This window comes from Anabrus simplex, chromosome 9, assembly GCF_040414725.1.
Source record: "Anabrus simplex isolate iqAnaSimp1 chromosome 9, ASM4041472v1, whole genome shotgun sequence".
NCBI lineage: Eukaryota > Metazoa > Arthropoda > Insecta > Orthoptera > Tettigoniidae > Anabrus > Anabrus simplex.
The window spans coordinates 125,480,409-125,500,498 of NC_090273.1; the positions used below are offsets into that span (position 1 = coordinate 125,480,409).

The 20,090-nt window shown below is 40.9% G+C and overlaps 1 protein-coding gene across 2 annotated transcripts in view; it reads right to left on the reverse strand.

Moving 5' to 3' along the window:
• Positions 1-20,090, reverse strand: part of Syx5 (syntaxin 5) — a 161,498-nt gene that overhangs the window by 66,679 nt on the left and 74,729 nt on the right. For both annotated transcript variants that reach the window (XM_067153582.2, XM_067153583.2), the window contains exon 4: positions 14,974-15,224. In XM_067153582.2, the coding sequence (XP_067009683.1) occupies positions 14,974-15,224 (251 nt within the window). The remainder of the gene's footprint in view (positions 1-14,973; positions 15,225-20,090) is intronic.

Here is a 20,090-nt window from a genome sequence, read left to right on the forward strand (position 1 = left end):
ACTCTCTCTCCACGATCACGGACAATACTACTGAGCTGGCATCTGTAATCACCTTTTTTGAAGAAAATGATCCTTCTCCCAATCAAATTAAACGTGTGCAAGCCAGGTTATTTCATTTTTCTAATAGAGTTAACGATCTGTTGTCTCTGAAGTTGAATGACGTTCAGACGAAGGAAGCTAGTGTGGTTCTTGAAAATCTTTCTGAATTGTCCAGTAAGGTTACCCAATTGTTAACTGGGGAAGTTCCTCCCAAAACTGATCAACCCACTACGGTGAATGCAGGTAGCGAGGAAGAGCCTCCTAAGGGAGAAGTCAATAGGAAAACCGTTGGAGCTCAAACAATCTCTGCCCCATTGGACAACGAGTCTGAACGCCGTACCTCGTTGAATAATGTACGTTCTGAATTAACTTCTTTGCCACTTAAACCTTTACCTACTATGTCACCTGGGTTCAGCAGCTTGCCTCATCCATTAGCAATGTTGCTCAGAGGTATCTCTAAGTTTTCTGTTAATACCACCAGTGAAGTAATTTCATTCTTAAGGTTTTTAGTTGAGTTTCAGGACCATGCTCTTGTTTTTTCTCTTTCTCCATGTCAAATTTTGCAGATAATTTATCCTTATGCAATTGGTGTTCTCTCAGACAAAATAGTAAGAGCCATTGCCGAACAATCATCTATTGAAGACTTCCACGCCCACTTGCTAGCTAACTTCATTCCGGCTAGGGCAAGGTCCTCACTTATTCAGAAGTACTATTATCGTGTACAGCGGTTGGATGAAAACTTGGCAGATTTCATCCAAGATATTAAGTTCTATACTAGGGTGTTCGCTCTTCACTTCCCTGAAGATCAGATTGTACAGGCTATTGTGGAAGGTATTTCACCATCTTATAGGTCATATTAGTGTTTCGCGGCGTGCCCGCAAACCTTCTCTGAACTTGAAGCATTGGCCGTCTCAGCGGAAGGAGTTAGATACGCCGATTCCTTGCGTGTCGCGAAAGAACCCCCTCCTTCTTTTAGTAATCCTCGGCCTCCACCTCGCCGACCAGTCACACCCCGTAAATGTTATGCTTGCGGGTCGCCTGACCATCTTCGCAATAAATGTCCATTGGTCAAATCTAGTAGGGCAAATAATGGAACTGGTTCATCACAAGGTTGTTTTAAATGTGGGGCTTTCTCACATATCGCCAAGAATTGCCCAAATTCGAATAGCACCCCCTCCTGCTCAACTTCTGGTGCAACTTCCACCAATGTCACTAATAATAAGTGACTAGCGGCTTCGGCTGAGTCGACTAATTCTGCTTCCCAAGGCTCAGCCCCTGGTAAACAGGTCGAAAATTCAGGGAAAATTCAGTCTTCAAATTCATCTTTTGAATGCCCCAAAGAATGTCTTAGGATTGCGGCGGACTCCCCCGCGCCCGTACCTTTTCTCAAAATTGAGTTAAATAATGAACCTGTAACAGCTCTTTTAGATTCAGGCAGTGTTTGTTCAATTATTTCGGCTCAATGGTATTCGAAATTGAAATCTATTTGTAAACTTCCCGACTATTGTTCATCGTCTGTTCAATATGTTTCGGCTAATTCTTCTCCATTAGAAATTTTAGGTTCCTTATATGTCAAAATTCGCATTTTTAAATTTACTTGGAAAATTAAATTGTTTGTGGCCAAGCAGTTGTCTTGCCCCATTATATTGGGAGCTGACTTCATTTCTCACACCGGTCTAGTGCTCGACCTTCAGAGTAAGTCGTGCACATTCAAATTTGCCTCCAATTGTAAAATCCCCTTGTTAAAGTGTAATTCTGTATCATGTTCCTCTATTTCGCCTACCCAGGATGAGATATTGTTAGACCTTAGACATCTACCTGAGGAGCAGGCTGATAGTATTCGTAAGTTGTGTCAGTCGTTTCCAGAGGTGTTCTCTGATACTCTTGGTGTTACTGACCTTATTGAATACAAAATTGAGGTCACGGATTCGATTCCGGTCCGTTTTCCACCATATAGGCTATCTCTACCTAAAATGAAGGCTCTGAAAGAAATCATTGATCAAATGTTGAAGGATGGTATTATTAGGCCCTCTAAGTCGGCATATTCTTCACCTATTTTTCTAGTCCCGAAACCCCAAGGGGGCTTCAGACCTAGCATTGATTATAGGACTCTCAATCGGAAGGTGGTGTTACAATCTGTGCCCCTTCCTGACCTTCATTCTTGTTTTTCATGGTTCCGTAAAGCTAAATTCTTTACCATATTGGACCTGAATCAGGCCTACAATCATATTCCCCTAGCCGAAGAGTCTAAACACCTTACAGCATTTGCCACGGATTGGAATTTGTATGAATACAACCGCGTACCTTTCGGGCTCCCCACGGGAGCAGCTGTACTCACTAGACTGCTAGATAGGGTCTTCTCCGACATCAAATTTGAGTACTTGTATCACTATCTTGATGATGTCGTCGTATTTTCGGAGACTTTCGAAGAACATCTAGATCATCTGCGAGAAGTTCTCAATCGCCTTCGTAAGGCTGGGTTAACGGTGAAGTTGTCCAAGGTTGCCTTCGCTAAGCCCTCCATGTCATTCCTAGGGCATATTGTGTCGCCCGATGGTGTTGCAGTCGATCATTCTAGAACACAGGCCATCCGTGATTTTAAACCTCCCAAGGACATAAAAGGTATTCCCAGGTTCATTGGTATGGTGAATTTCTTCAGGAAATTTATTCCAAATTTCGCTAATAGAGCGGCGCCCTTGAACTTACTCCGTAGGAAAGGCGTCAAATTCGAGTGGGGGCCTTCGCAACAAGCCGCTTTTGAAGACCTGAAATTAGCTCTCTGTAATGCCCCTGTCCTTGCTATGCCAGATTTCTCGAAGAAATTAATCGTCCAAACCGACGCGGCGGCGGCGGTAGCTGCAGTCCTTCTTCAAGAGACTGAACTAGGGAGGCGACCCATCGCCTATGCATCTAGGACTCTATCGGCTCAAGAAGCCAAGTATTCCATCTATGAGCTCGAAGGTTTGGCAGTCTTATTTGCCTTAGAAAAGTTCCGTCTCTATCTGGAACGTCAAATTCGACCTGGAGACGGATAATCAAGCCATAAGCTGGATCTTAGGTAGGCCGCGTCGTACTGGTCGTATAGCCCGTTGGGCCATCCGAATTTCTGCCTTCCAATTTGACGTTAGGCATATCAGAGGTACTGAAAATGTTGTCGCAGACGGACTCAGCCGTATGTTTTCCAATGACATCGCGACCCATGAATCGGTCGATAGTTCATCACCTCCCGAGTCCATACTACCTGAGGTTAATGCCATCTTAACAGATGCTCCCATGCTCCTTAGGGATATCGGGAAATACCAACGTGAAGATCCGACGCAGGCTCCAATAATGGAAACCCTTTCTTCTGGCGAACACGTTGTCCCTTATGTACTGAGGAATGGTGTTTTATGTTGCCCTTCGAGGCATGATAAGATGATGAAAGTTGTCGTTCCAGCTGTTCTTGTACCTATGATCTTTAAGTACTATCATGAGACCCCATCAGGGGGGCATCTAGGCATCTTTAAAACTCGTGAAAAGATTCGTGAAAGGTTCATCTGGAAGGGTATGGACGGTGAAATCCGTGAACTAGTAAAGGCTTGTAAATCCTGTTTGCTTAGTAAACCCACCATGTCCACCAAGGTAGGCCTTTTGTCTTCTCATCAGGCTTCGCGCCCAATGGAACGCCTGTATATTGATTATGTAGGACCCTTCCCCCAGTCAAAGGGAAATGCCAACAAGTTCATCTTTGTATGTGTAGATGGTTTTACAAGATTTTCCTTGGTTATTTCCGACTAAGCTGGCTACCGCTCAGTCCACCATTACTTGTCTAAATTCAATCTTTGCTTCTTTTGGTCCGTGTCAATATATTGTGTCTGATAATGCTAAGGCTTTTACATCTAATCTATTTCATAAATTCTGCTTTGACCTGTCCATCTCTCATGTGACAACTTCTGCTTATTACCCTCAACCATCTCTGGCGGAACGGGTTAATCGTAATCTCAGGTCCGCGCTTATTGCCTATCATCATGAAGATCATTCTAGGTGGGACACGTCCCTGCATTGGTTAGCTTTTGCTTTGAACTCGGCTGTTCATGAATCACAAATTTACTCCAGCTTCGTTGATGTTCAAGTTTGTTCCCAACACGCCGCTCTCTAACTTCTGGTCTCTGAGTGACATTCTGCCTGAGACAATAGATCCCGATAACATTAAAGATCTTTGGAATAAGGCTAAAGCCAATCTTAAAGTGTCTCATGAAAAGGTTAGGGAAAGATATGATCGTGGACGGAGACCCACCAATTTGAAGGTAGGCGACCAAGTGATGGTCAAGAATTTTGTTCCCGCGGGCAAGCTTGCCTCCAGATTTCATGGGCCGTGTACTGTTCTTGATTTCCTTACTCCCGTTACCTTATTGCTAAGCAATCCAGCCACCGAGAGGATATTTAGGGTTCACCTGTCACAGGTGAAACCGGTGTAATTTCTGTGTTAACTTGCTTCATATAATTTTGAAAGAAATATGAAGGTTATATTTTTGTTTGAGGGGTTTCACTTTTAAGGCCTTCTGCCCTTGGAATCTGTTTCCTTTGTGGGTAACCATTTATTGTAAACCTTCCCCGACCAGTTAAACTGCCATCCTGTCCTTACCACGGCCATTACCACGCTCCCGTCTCCTGCCCAACTACACACGGTGGCTTTCAAATGAAATAAATATTTCTACGCTGCTGGCTCCTCAGTTCCACCACAATGAATGTACCCTAAAATCATTCTGGTCCAACAAAATTCTGCCGCCGAGCTTTAATGTTTCAGTGCCCCCGCAGCAGCGCGGCGCCGTACCGCTACGGAGGCAGGGTATGGGCCCGCCCTTCTCCAGTGAGGCCAACCAGTGTACGGCGAGCCGGAGTCCTCCTCCCGGCCAAGGCTGATGTGCGGCGCACAACCTGTAACTGGCCCGCGACCTGCATGTTCACCACGGGCGCGGCGTGCTTCAACTCCACTACTCCTCTCATAGTGCGGGCGAGCGGTATCTCAGGGTAGTTGAGGGGTCCAAGCAGCCTCCTCTGGACACAAGCAGCAGCGGCCGGTCTGGCCGTCTAACTTAATCAACCTTGGATATATGTAATCAGCTACATAGACATTTAATATCAACAATTACTACAGTTTTGAACCCAACTGCAATATCTGGTGGACTTAAATTTTTCCTCAACTTTAAAAACTGAAAGTTTCCTTCTGAATTCAACCTCTACAAGCATAAAGACTTTACATCTAAAGTTACTATAAAGAATTCTGAAACTGAATCAAACCAAATTTATAAAATTTTTTATAAATGCTTCTGCAATTAATTTCTATATCAACATCATAACTTGGACCTTATTTTGAAACAAAAGTTTATGTTCTTCTGTGTTACCCCTCGGAGGAACTTTTGGGGGGGGGAGGTCTGTACCGGGTGGTACACCCCTACGCCGCTAATTCAAACTTTGCGCCAGTTGAAACTCCTCTACTGGAGGACGTCTGAACTTTATCTACTGTGTTAATTTTCAAGTTTCTCAGAAGATGTCACTACTTGGAAATTTTGAAGTTTCTGAACTGGGTCGTTTTCGATGTATTTTTGTTTTGCCTGTAGTAAGAAGTGTGGACATTCTCTTACAGATGGCACTACTGAAGAACTACAATTGTGCACCCTAGTGTGAAGTGAAAGAACTATGTTTTGGGAGAAATTTTGAATTCATAAGTTTGTTCTTTCTTAAATTTCTTTCAGTTATTGTTTAAGTTGGCAATATTAACCCTTTCTTTCTGCCAGTTTTGAAACCGTCCAATCATAATTTTCTGTAATTAATTTTCCACCAATAAGGTTTTTCTTCTTCATCTTGTGTAGGGGTTTTCGTCGTTAACCAATAAAATTTTTGTGGGAGGGTGTTCTCATTCCTGAAACGCCTCGAACTTTCCACGAGGGTATATAAACTGCTGATTTTCGGGTCTCCGCGCCACTTCAGTAACATCTATCAGTGCATAAAGTACGTAGCAGGGGGCGGGAAGCGCCTCTTTCTTCGGACGGCAGTTCAGCCACCAGGTAATGGCCGTTTAATAACTTCTTTTCTTGTCAGCTCAGCAGTTTAACTCTCGGGGCAGGTCCGAAGCCTTTCCACCATGTAACTTTTCCCCTAAAATGTAAAGACACTTAGTATCAATTCTATCTTTTAAACTACATATTGGGATAGAGAGCGCTTAACCCTCTCGAGCTCCCACTCATATTGCATTGAGGTGAACTTATTTTCACAACTGTTTCTTCCTTAACGTAATGTAAATTGTTTCCTTCTAAAAGTCACCTCTTTAGTATGGGATTAGCCCTTGCAGTAACGGCCTAGTGCCAAGTAGGTTTTATATAAAGTGTATTAGGAGTGCAAGAACGCCTCCTCTCAAGTTGGTATTTTAGAGGCCATGTAATTTACCCGTTTTTTTACTTAATAGGCCTCAGTAGGTTGGGTATTTTTACCCCTGTTTTCATGTCCTTGGAGGACAACTTGAATGTGGAGTTTGGTGTGGCCTTTGATAGGCTTAAATTTTGAGAGCGAGTTGCTCTTTCTTGAAAATTGAGTTGTTGTATGCCTCGAGGAGGGTTTACCGTGTAAAGAGGAGCAAGTGCTCCTAGGCATGATTGGGGTCTTCTGCCCCTTTGTTGAATTCTGTATATCGTAAGGTTGGACTTATAGCTCAAGAATTGTGTGTCTGGCTCTCGGAGCCCAAATCCTGTAATCACTGTAATTGTACATTATCGAATTGTGTTTCGGCTACTGAGTACCTGTTTTATTTGTTATTTCTTAATCTTGAAAAGAAAATATAACCTTGTTAAATTTTATCTTAACTTTAATTTCGTATTTTGAGACCTGTTCACCCCCGCACCTTCTTTCACCTCTGCACATCCACAATACTATGTAACAATAACAATAACACCAAAACCATTGTTAACTTTCAGAACACACCAAAACCATTGTAAAAGTTCAAAAACATGAAAAAATACAACAGATTACATAAACAATTTGAATTATAAGCAAATGTTGCGGTAAAATTCCTTGTACTCTTTATCTAATTAACCCACCTTCGAAAGCAAGTCCTTTTTCTTGGCCTCATTGTTTATTGGAGTACTCGGGATTGGTGGAATATCTCGAAGATTAGCAACATCATTAAGAGATGAAATTTCAACTTTGGACATTCTTTATTGAAAACCCTGCTGAAAAATCTGTAACTTTGACATTCAGGATGCTTTATTTGATCATCCCTATAGATCCTGTGGACATTAAGGTCTGGGCTCAAGTACAACCGAGACGATTGATGCCTAGAATAATGGTTCTCCTCCGCTGTAAAAGACTGTACATGGGCGTTGATGAGATCCCTATCTTCATCAGTATATTTGAATTTACGGGCATCTGAGCGTGGATTTCGCCCTATTGTGTCCTTCCAGACTAACTGCCCTTTTTTTTTTTCTTACTTATTAGACGACCCAGGTGATTGTCTGCTATCCTCAAGACACCACAGAATACCTTCCTGCAAACTTTAACATGGCCTGCAGAGGTTGGTAATCTATAAGCCACAGTTACCTGACGATCTTGAGTAGTTGGTGAGTCACCTTCTTGTTCAGTTGTTGAAACCCTCTTTCTACTTCCCTGAGTAGGGATTAAACTCATCAGTCCCATGACAAAGTTAGAGCGCACTGAGTAATCCTCTTTCCAGGGGCCTATTCCACAAAAGTATGGTCTTGTGCATTACAAGTTACTAGTGTAGGTTCTTGTAATGTATGGAGTTGTACATTTCTGTTCCACAAAAGATTGATAGTCTCTTGTATATTACTAGTGAATTGTTACAAGTTTTACAAGTGACAACATATCAATAAACATACTATGTCATAGCATGAATCAGCTGTTTATCTTCATATTAAATTCGTTTAATTAGGTTATGCTTGCCTCATTAATCTTAATATCGTATTTTAAGTTAAGTTATATAGCAAAGATTCAAAGAACTCTAATATTTCTGTGAATTTCTCGATGCTACAATGTTATTTTTCAGTTTATTTCTTTGATGATAGGAAATTACTCCGTTATTATCACCCATTCTGTTCTTCCCCGATCCTCGCATATGTTCCACGATAGTCTGACATACCCACCTTGGTCTGTCATTTGGAATCGGATGCCGCTAATAACGACATTCGGCCGCCAAACTTAACTGTTACAAAATTGCACACACTGCATGAATTGTTAAAATGGTGTCAAGGAAAGGAAGTTATTCATTTTAAAGGAAATAGAAAGAAGGAAAGATATTCATTTCGGTGTATTCAGCGAGAGTCTGAAAAAACAAAACAAAATAAATGGTTGGATGGAAATATTTGATTTGAAAAAGCTCATGGAGCTTTTGAGGGGAAAAGTTGGATTAATGATTCCAGGAATGTCCTTCTTGGAACATGTTTGTTCAGTATTTTCAAGTCAAGGAACAATTTGAGGAAATTTTATATCATTTATTGCAGCTACCACAGAATGTATTGACCTACAGACCGAAGATTTTGCCATCCCATGCATATGTGCAATACCATGGTACTGACCACAATTTCCCAGCCAAAGCAGTGTTGTTAGTAGGCCTAACTGTTGTTTGGCAGAGAGAAATTTATTTCTGTTCGTAGGATGTTTCAACCTATGATAAATATCCACCAAAAGTTCTTCCACTTGTATTGTGCTTAACCTAAAACTCTCATTGTATTCAAATAGTGTTAAACTGGAAGTTTATTCTTTCCCTATACAGACAGTAGTTTTCATTTTCATTACCATCACTATCACTTCTGCTAGACCACATATTTATCAAAATGTATCTGAAATAAGTATATTTAAATAGCACTAGTACATTTATATATTATTGTCCTTTCACTGGTAGAGAATAGTTCCCAATTCACTAGTAAATTACAAGTACTAGTACTTTTGTGGAACATACCTATAAAAATTCACTGGTAATTTGTAAGTATGGAGTAGTAAAGTACAACTGTAAAAAATTCTTTTGTGGAACAGAAACTCTGGTATTTGTACTAGTTACTAGAGAATTTACTTGTAATGTACAAGACCATACTTTTGTGGAATAGGCCCCAGAAATTGTTATGCAATGTCTTAGCTCCTTGAAGCAGGTCCTCATTTGTTGTACACTTGTTGCCAGGCCTTTTGCAATTAAGCTGAAAAGACTGAAAACACTGCTATAGCCTATCACACCAGTTGAAATGATAAAACACCTAAACATAACCTTCAAAACTCATCGAGTACTTACCTTTTGAAACGGACGAGGCTGATCACGACGGAAGTCAAGGACACGATTTGGTTGCATTTTAAGTTAGGTATTTATAACAAGAAACCCTTCACTATTATAAAACAAACATGAATCCGTCACTGTTAGCTAATAAACAAATCTGCAACTCCATACATTATTATAACACAAAGCGATGAGAACCACTCCCGCCTAAGACAGACAAGGTTTCAACGGACATACATGCTTCTCTATGCCAAGGCGTCTGGACTTACAACTGATGCCATCTAGCGACCTTCAGAGAAGCTGAATTAAACGAGCGATGGACTTACAGGTTTCTCCACGCCATCGGCATTGCTTCTTACTTGCATATCCGCGGAAAAGAAAAAAAGTGATATTTGGACTTAAGTGCTTTCCCATGTCAGCCCCTCAATTAGTTTTAAGCTTAGGTTAAGTTTTTTACTACCATATTTTAATCTCAAAAATAATTTTAATCTCACGGAATCACAAATGAAATTACGATAACATCCAGCTCATATCCCCATTAGACATCCAGATGTGTTAATGGATGACATCTTTTTAGACAAGTAACACAAACCAATGCCTAATAGATGCAATATTATTATCTATCAGCTGATGATGACCAAATAGAATTGAAACCTGTACTGATGTACGTCTACCTTTACAATAAACAGTATTGACAGGTGGAATTTCTTTCTTATTCATATATGTGTAATCAGTCAATACGGACATGAAACTCATAAATAATGATCTGCCTAGTTGAGCGTTGAAGTCTCCTATTAATAATTTTATATGGTGTTTGGGGATGTTATCTATGGTCTGGGCCGATAGGTCCCAAAATTCTTCTGTTTCCTCATAGTTTTTTGAGAAGTTGTTTTTATTATTAGTGGGAGCATGGGCATTTATTATAGTATAGATTTTATTAGATGCCTTTAAGGTGAGCGTTGAGAGTCGTGGAGACTGTGATTTGAATTCTTGAACTGAGTTTATTATTTTACGGCTGACCAAAAATCCTGTTCCAAATTGTGGGACATTCAACACTCTCTTCCCGGGTATACCTTTATAAAGTTTGTACCCTTGAGATTACAAGGCATCCTGGTCAGTGTTCCTAATTTCCTGTAATCCCATGATAAGAATTTTGTGTTGCTCCATTAAGTCTGTGATCACTTATAGTTTACCGGTTTGCACGAGTGAGTTTATATTGTGTGTAGAGAAGTATGTTATCTGCTTTGGTTTGATTCTTGATTTTGTCTCGTTTGTGTATGTGGTACTGGAGTATTTCCGTGCCTCCGACTTCACGCTATCTTTTAAGTGGCAGCCCATCGTATCCGAATGCTGCCTTCTCTGAACTCTTGGTTCAGTCGGTAAAGTATTCCTTGAAAGACCTTCTATGGTTGACTGTCAAGGTGTCACCTGTGTGGGGCCAGGTCCCGAATTACAACTCTGGACGTGATCCAGTGAGGTGATAATGAGGCCGCTCCTCTGGAGTACAGACGCCTTGTGCAGCCACCCCTAACCTGGAGAACAGACGCTGCATAATGGATTCCAGTGGCATTTCCTCCACTGTGGGGGCCATCATCCCATCTATAAAGGGGCTCATTTGCCCGAAGCCATTGGCGCCCTTCGGGAGTCAGGTTATTTCCCGCCGCCCAACACTCGGCATTGGCAGTTTTACAGCTGGGTGCCAAACCAGCAAACCCTCCTCCTTTCTCATTCTGGACTTGGAACCGGACAATGGCAGATTATCCAAGCTTTCCAATTTTTCGTGCTCAGCCCTTCATTAGCCAAATAACCGGGAGTTCAGTGTTAAAAGAATACTAACAAAAGCAACAGATTACTAATGCGGATTTATATCAAGCTTTTTCATACTTGATCGAGACAAAGGTTGGGATCATACTTTATTTTACATCTTGAGGCAACAATTCCCAGCTCAGCCATAGATAGTTACAATTATGTACAGTACTGTAGAACCTACATCACCCTTGTTTCTACACGAAATTGACCAGTATCATTGATCGAAACTGTTCCAAGCCCCTATTATGAATAAGCATCATTTGCACGTGTAACTTAATTATACTGACAAAAAAAAAAAAAAAAAAAAAAAATGTATATATTAGGGATGTTCTTCATGTTATGTAAAGAATGACGGTATAATTGTGCGGTCAGAAAAATTTTTCATTTTCGAGAATATGAGCTAACTTTGTTACTTCAGAGTGCACGATTCAGTCTGACGAACTCGTTTTATTTTCTGTGCCAGAGTGTAAGCTACTGCCCACTGCTATGCTTCAGAGGAGAGAAGAGGGGTGTATCATAAACGGAGATAGAGATAATGCTCGGTGCTGCAAATGCACAAGTTTCTCGTTCGTTTCGCAGTCGTATCCCAGCCCCAGCAGACAGCTTTTTCTCCTCTTTTCCTGCACACAATGACTACTAAGTTTCCAGCATAAATTAGTGAAAATGATGAAAATGACTGTTTCGTTACACCAACAATGAAATGGATGATATGCACCTAGGGCCAGCAAATGGCAACAGGAGAGAGACCACATGGATTTATGGCGTCTGGCACCCCATTTGCAACCAACTGATCATTCAACCTTGGTGTCCACTCAACCCTGGCAGAGCGCCAACGGTACAGAACCCAGAGTTTGAAGGGGCTGGTTTTGAAGAAATAAATGACAGTTCATGAACCAGTACAAGGTCTGCTGCGAGGAATGCTGGCACCTCTCATGTGGTGGTGTGGAGTGTATGGAAGGACCAACAGTTGTTGCACCCTTATCGATATCAATCGGTGTACGAACTAATGCAGCTGGATTATCCACAATGCCTAACCCTTGCAAGGTGGGTCTTAAACAGCTGTGGGAATATTCCACACTTCTTTTCATGGATGAGAGAATATGTGACAAACTCCAGAAATCTGCATTTTAGGGAGGAAGAAAACCTACATGTGACAGTAGTGAGCACATGTCAACAAAAGATAGATTCCAGTGGTTTCTCAATTTCTCACCTTAATTACAACAATGGCAGCCACCTTTCCATCCCAGCCCTTTCCCATCATTGCATCACCGAAAACCTTTGATGTGTTAGTGCAACATTAAACCAGTAAAAAAAAACATTGTTTTAGTGTTTCAACTGGCATTGTTGGCGACTATTTACTTTGCCCGTATGTCCTTCCTCCTCACCTGAACAATGAGGAATACTACCATTTCTTGGTAGAATCATTGCCTGGATTATTAGAAGAAGTTCCTGAGGGTATTCGGCAGTGAATGTGGCTGTGTCACGATGGCGCTCCAGTGCATTGTTTCATTCATCCTGTAACGCAGCGCGTAAATGAGCACTGTCCAGGGAGATGGGTAGGCCGTGGCAGACCAGTTAAATGGCCTCTGCAGTCGGCGGATTCAATTCCAATGAATTGTTTCTTGTTGGGCTATGTGAAGACTTTAGTGTATTTAAACCCCATGGAAAGAGAAGAAGAACTTGTACCAAGATCCAGGCAGCTTTTCAGGTCGTTCGTGACACACCACACATCCTGAACCAAATCCAAAAGGTCCTTACTACACCGCTGTCAACTGTGCATCAAAGCAGAAGGGGGGCATAGTGAACATTTACTGTAAACAAACCACTGATTGCATTGTTTCAGGAAACTTGTGCATTCGTGCAGAGCATTATTTCTGTCTCCGTCTAACATCAACCTTGCCCTCTCTTCTCTTTCCTTCCCTTCTTTGAAGCACAGTGGCAGGCACCGGCTTAAGCTCTGGCACAGCAACATGGCAAGTTTGTCAATCCAAATTGTGAACCCAGAAGTAACAAAATAATATATTTTTCTCTAAATGACAAATTTTCTCCGTCAAACTGATTGCGCCATCGTTCTTTACATAACACAATGAGCATCCCTGACTTTTTTGTCGGTATAATTTTGCAAATTTTATACAAGTATAACATTTGCAAACAGTTGCAACAAACTCTAGGCAATTTACATATGAGGAAAAATGTTACATTATGTTGTCCATAAGTACAAACTTTTAAAATATAATTTGTTTTAAACTAATAAGTTATTTTCTTAATATTTTGGCACACACCAAGTTAAGAAATGATACAGTCATGGTCACCCTAAATAGATACATCATATCAATGAAACAAGAATCCATGATCCTGGAGATGATAAGATAGCAGCCTTGATTCACAACATACAATATACCAGTAGTGAATATGGTTCAAATACCAGAAAGTATATCGTCATCAAAGGGAATGACACAAACTAGCAGCATGCTCCAGTGAGACCCGCTAAACTCAACGCTCATTAACGTTACCACGTTCGATGTTGCTGATGCTATAAAATAGACAACGAAAGAAGTAATACTATACATCTAAGCAAATGATATGGTCATCAGATCTCAAAGGAGAATAGAACTGCAAGAAAGCAATTTACACACTAGAAAAGTGGGCAGATGGAGAAAAACTGGAGATGAAATTTACAAAAATAGTACGAATGACTTCAAGAACGGGGGGAAGAGCGACTTCAGCAGATAGAATTCTCTACAGAAACTAACCACTTCAAACTGTAACTTCTTTCAAGTACCCTGGCATGACTATCCAAACAACTGTGAACCACATTAAAAACAGAACAGCTGCGGCCACAAAAACAATCTTTGACATCAAAGCACTCTCCAGACTTTCTCTAATCATGATGATACACTTCTTCAAAGCGAAGATAATTCCTATAGTAACATATGGAATGGAAGCAATGTTAGAAAACTGAGAACAGTATACAGATTGTCACAGCATGTTTCCTGAAATATATCTGGGGATTTTCCAAACACACTTGCTCTAGACTAACTGAAGAGTTGACATGAGGAACCTTCCTTACAGGAGTTTTACAGATAAACTTTGCTCTGCTGTTTACAGCCAAATGGAAGGAACAGCTCAAAGAAACAGAAAGGAAAATAAGGGAGATCTTGCTGGAATTCTATGCAATAAAAGCCATGATAAACAGAGAAGGGAGAATGGCACAAATTAAGACCTAAAACACTTCATGGATTTGTTAGCAGTACATGGATACCACCACAAATTCTGCAAGTCAAAATGTTACCATGAACCATATTAAAACAAACTGTGTGATCAGTTTTGTGAACAATGCCAGCACAAAAACTTTACTTAAAATGAGCTAGGTAAAAAAAAAACTACGAAGTTCGATACTTTATGAAACACTTTTAATAACTACAATAGAGAATCAGCAAAAAGTCCTTCGTATAATCTCGCAAGTCACGAAAAAATCATGACTACCTAGTACCAACATGCAAGACTAACAGTAACTGTCAAGACGTCATATTGGTAAGTGGGGTCACTAAACTGTATGGTTAGTGATACTGAATTGAACCCGACAGTTAGAAAACAACTACCTTCAGTATTAACAGGGTAGAAAGAGTAAAGTTGTACCATTAGTGTGTGAGCTTATATGGCACGGACTACACTTTGGAAAATTAGAATAGATCACGGAATATGGCCCTTTTTAAGCTTTTTTTTAACATTACAAGCAAGATTAAAACAACACAATATATGGTAACCAGGGTCGAAGGAAATCCTTTTACCTGTTGTCCACTGTTTGTGAAATGCTAAAGTTTGTAATTATGAGGTCTTAAAATTAGTTTCTAGAAGTGATTCATTACCTCGGTCCGCACTTCCAGCACCTGCTTGAACTCTGTTGACATGGTGGCAAGTTTAGATTGCAAAGCGAGCACCACGCTAGACGAATGAGACAGGAGATGGCGGCCATTTTGCTGCGACTGTCTCTGACTGCGAGCCACCTCCTGTAGCCTTGCTATCTGCTGGTTCAAACTATTTAAATCTTCTTTGATGATATAGGTCAGTTCTTGAATCTCAGTTGGACGGTCATTAAATAGAGATTTCCGCTTGGCCACTGGAAGAAAACACCAGTTATTTTATGAGTGAATGTACCGAAAAGAAGGATGGTAAGCACATTAAAGAAATGAAAGAAAAATTCATAAACATTTTCCAGACTCTTATAAAAACATCCCCCAGTGGTGGTAGAATACTGCCATGGTATCCTTTACCTGCCGTAAGAGGCGACAAGAAGGGGAGAGCAAGGGTTGGCAAACGTAGGTCCCTTAGATGAGTCTGACATTGCTTCCACTTAAGTCAGGTTCCTTGCCTTCATTTTTCCTATTTGACTTTGCTCAACTCTTGTATTTTTTTCTAAGGCCTCAGGAAGTCATTTATTTGTACACCTTTCATGCCCTCTCCTTTCTTTTGCCGATAATTTCATTCTTTGAGGTGTTGGACCTCTTCCATTTTTCCTGCGATTAGTGTTAATAGAGGATTGTTGCCCTCTTGTACTTCATCTTAAGACACCACCACCACCACCACTTTTGCAGAAACATTAAAAATAAGATTAAAACAACACAAAATATTACAAAAGAAAACACTAAAATAATCCTGGGTCTACCTTTTCTGCCTGTACTCTCAACAGCCAAGTACTGAGTCACTTGAACAGGTTTCATCAGTATCATTCTCCATCTTCAGTTTTTAGAGTGTGGTATACAAGCGTTCACCACTTCTTCCTATCTCCATATTTTTTTTTTGCTCTTGGACATCTTCCCACATGACTCCCATTTCCTCCACCTTAAATTTTACTGTCTCTATTGGTAACATTGTCATATTGTACCTGTCCAAGGCTTCAGTACATAAACAAGTTACTGTGGTTCATGAATATGACATAAGAATGGAGCACCTCCGATGAGCTTCGAACTCAGCCCGGTTATCAAAGTCTCACCATCCCCTACTAGAATGATTCGCTAGCTGAGTCGGTATAGCATTTCGGGACTGACTGGTGCGTCCAATGGGGCTATAATTTTCTAATAATCTCTACAGTAGGGGAATATTAATTATGAGAGGAACACTAGTTCATTACTCTTGAGAAGAGAAACAATATCTTGTATAACAATTTTACTATACTAGTATGCCATACAACGCACTTTACAAATATTATTTAGATTGATCTTGACGTTGTGAATGTTCGTTAGTCTCTCTCTACACCTCATTCGACGTTAATATATTCAAATTATATCAAGTTACGATATCCTATTAACTGAAGCGAACGTATGTTTCTATGAGTACATTTTTGGAACCTTTGAAAGTCGTATCACAACACTTCCCTAAATTAATCATTGCTGAATATGCAATATAATACACACGCTCGTTTCATTAGGATTTTTATCAATACACAGAATACAATATTATTTACACAACGCTGCTACCTGTGGACAAAAATAAAGCAACTCAAATACCGTAACATCATAAACAGAGTATCATAGCACTTCCTGCAAGAGATGGGCAAGAACAAATACATTTCAAACACACACGATGAATCACAGATGGTACAAATCATCTGTTGCTGATGACAGTGAGTAGAAGCTTTCACTGTCTCCTGGAATGAACTCAGGATCTTCTGAGACGGCGTAACCTGGAATTTCTTGCATGCTGTAAATAATTAAGGAAAGAAATTGGAGGGACCCTTCCTTTAATGCACATTGGAATCTATGCGACGTTGGTAATATTTAAATTGACGCACGTAATCGCTGTGCCGAGAGGAAAGAACCAACTACTCGTATTCTTTTCCCTTTCAATGGAGCAAACCTTTACTTCGTCCCCTCTGACGGGCTCGTAAATCACCCAGCTATGAATCACCCACGGCCCACTTCCAAATAGCGGCCACTGGGTCCTCTCATACAATTGCTTCACTGCAAATAATCTCACTTCTTTCTTTCCTGGCCACAATGGCAGCACATTAAATATCGGCTCTAAATCTGGCCGTAATCATCATCTTCGTAGCGCGGTATCCACTTCGCGCATATTAATAACAGACTCCAGGGGAAACTTTACATTTCAACTTCACAATTTACATTAGGGCTACAGCCTGCCTAGTTACCTCGTTCCTCCTCTCAGTACCTCAAATACAAAGCTATTTAATGAACCTCTGCCACACAGGTCCGAATTACATCACACACACTCACGAGCTAAATAATTTGATGATATATACCCCAATGTCATGTCTCCATCTGTTGTTTCAGCAGCCTTAATTACTACTTAGGAGGACTCCCTACCAGGTGTTAAGTGCAAACAAAAAAAATCAATTACTGAGAGATCTTTGATGACTCATTTTGTGCTATAGAGAAGATAACTGGAGTCATTTTTACAGAATATTTAAGCCCTCTTTACTCGAGAGTGCTTCACACTTAATTAATCTTTTTTTTTTTTTTTTGCTAGGGGCTTTACGTCGCACCGACACAGATAGGTCTTATGGCGACGATAGGATGGGAAAGGCCTAGGAGTTGGAAGGAAGCGGCCGTGGCCTTAATTAAGGTACAGCCCCAGCATTTGCCTGGTGTGAAAATGGGAAACCACGGGAAACCATCTTCAGGGCTGCCGATAGTGGGATTCGAACCTACTATCTCCCGGATGCAAGCTCACAGCCGCGCGCCTCTACGCGCACGGCCAACTCGCCCGGTCTTAATTAATCTAAGGTCCTTAGAATTACGTCATGCATTACCAAAAACCCATATAAAAATGGAAGTAAAATAGGGTTATTCCAAACCATGATGAAGGTATTTGATAAAAAAAACCAAAATAAAATGAAATTATTATTATCCCTTTGAAATGACATACTGGCAATCTAAGTTACATCTACATGCAAATTTATTCTATATTTACAATAGGATACGACTTTCAAAGCTACACATAATTGGAAATGTACTCATCCTCCGGAAAAACCACGAACATAGCATTACAAGAGGGCACATCCATGTGTTTACTCGATCTGCATGATGCCTTCAGCGATGTGAAGTCCTTTAGCGAACAACTGGCAAGTCACGAATATGATGGCTTGATCTCGTGCGAAGTTCCAGACGATCTCTGCTACACAAGGCAAAATTCCGGCAGGCAGCTAGATGTCCCGTTCTCTCTGCTACACAAGGCGAAATTCCGGCAGGCAGCTAGATACCTCGTTCACTCCGACGTTCTTGTAGACTCCTTATGTAAATGAGGGGAAGTTATCTCATGTGAATGCATTAGTTTATATTGCACATCACAGATTAGATATATGGTTGGGTCTGCTTAATGACAAGCATCCCAACCTAACGTCGGTTGTGTCCCTGAAGCTCAACATTATTCCCTTCTCACCCACCTATCCCTTTAATTGACACTCTAAGTCCTGAAGCTCCACTGGTTCACTTAGAAATGTCACTGGTTAGGCCACTAATGTGTTAGCACTCTCGTATTACACAACAATAATTCAGGCATACTCTATTGCACTTAGTCATACGTAAGTCGAACTCTCTACTGCGTTAGGGATCGATCTAACGTGGCACTGCCCTTAATCATGCCGATAATGAACCGTTCATTCCATTTCCTTCTATTTCACATTCATATCAAGCACGCTCGCTCCACGCACTCAGTTAAATACGTGCCTATTTATGTTGAGCCGTATTAGTTTAGGCATATATAAGGCTCGATGCACGACCTCTTCGACACACGGACAGCGATCATCACGGTTTCATACCGTTCCTACTATATTTGTTAGCGGCACACTGTACGTGCCAACAACTTACTCAGATTGTGGTTATTTCCACATACATTCACAGAATTTAATAAATCACTGCATTACACTGCTCATATTATAGAATGATTTCTTCATAAAAGACTTGCACACAAATCACAACGAACTGGCGTTGAACTGAAAATGAACCGGTGGTGTCCGTTCCTCAGCTCCTTACTATATAGGCGAGATGCCCTGGTGCTAGCAGTGGGGGTAAAACACAACCCCTTCTCAAAATGTGCTCCGGTAATACGCAACGTAGAGTGACAAACAGGATATCAAATTGTAGCTCCTGTATTCCCATTTTCACTGAGTGAATATTATTAAAATAGCTTCGTAGATTTTCAAGCAATCTTAAAAGCGTCCTTTTGTCTCTGTCGGTGAATGATGACGAGCGCCAGGGAAATCCTTGAGCTGGCTGCCGCGGTTGGGACCCAACATCTGGTAACCATTACGATGGGCCATTGTTATAGCGTAGCTACCATTCTTTCACTTATGTAGAGCACTTCTCGGTCTCATAATTATGTGTAAAATTCTCTGATTCAAATGAATGTTTGCACGTGACTCTCCGTCGAGTATTTTGCAATTTATAAAAATTATCAAGGGAAAAAGAATTGAACTCTATGAGTTGGCAGTGGTGAATGAATGAGGGAAATTGGGTATAATGTTAGTTCTCACGTTGGATGTACTCCCTGAGCTCTGCTAGTGTCACGTAATAACACATCTCTTTCTGTATCGTTCGTAGTTGGAGTGAGAAAACTTAAAGTACCAGCGCTCCTGCAATGCCTCGCTGCTAATTACCGACAACTAGAGTTAGGTCCCGCAAGCCGGCATACTGCAAATCGCATCCCAGAGCGGGTGGATAAATCCTAACTCGGACAGTTTTTACCGCAGAATGATGCGGAAAACCAGCATATTTCATCTCCTGGGTATCATGACATACTATATGTGATGTTGTGAACGGTCACATCATGTCACAAATTTCACAGACAATCTGCAATTTTATAGAGTACGCAAAACGGCTGGGCTGAAATGACAAAATGTCTGTGATATTTTATTGTGGTTATTTACCGAGTTGGGAAGTAACTGAGGAAAAGTAATTAAACTACTGTCCCCGTTTCTACCATCAAGGTAATTTGCCCCAGGCTAGTAAACCGCTCCCAGGGGTGCTCA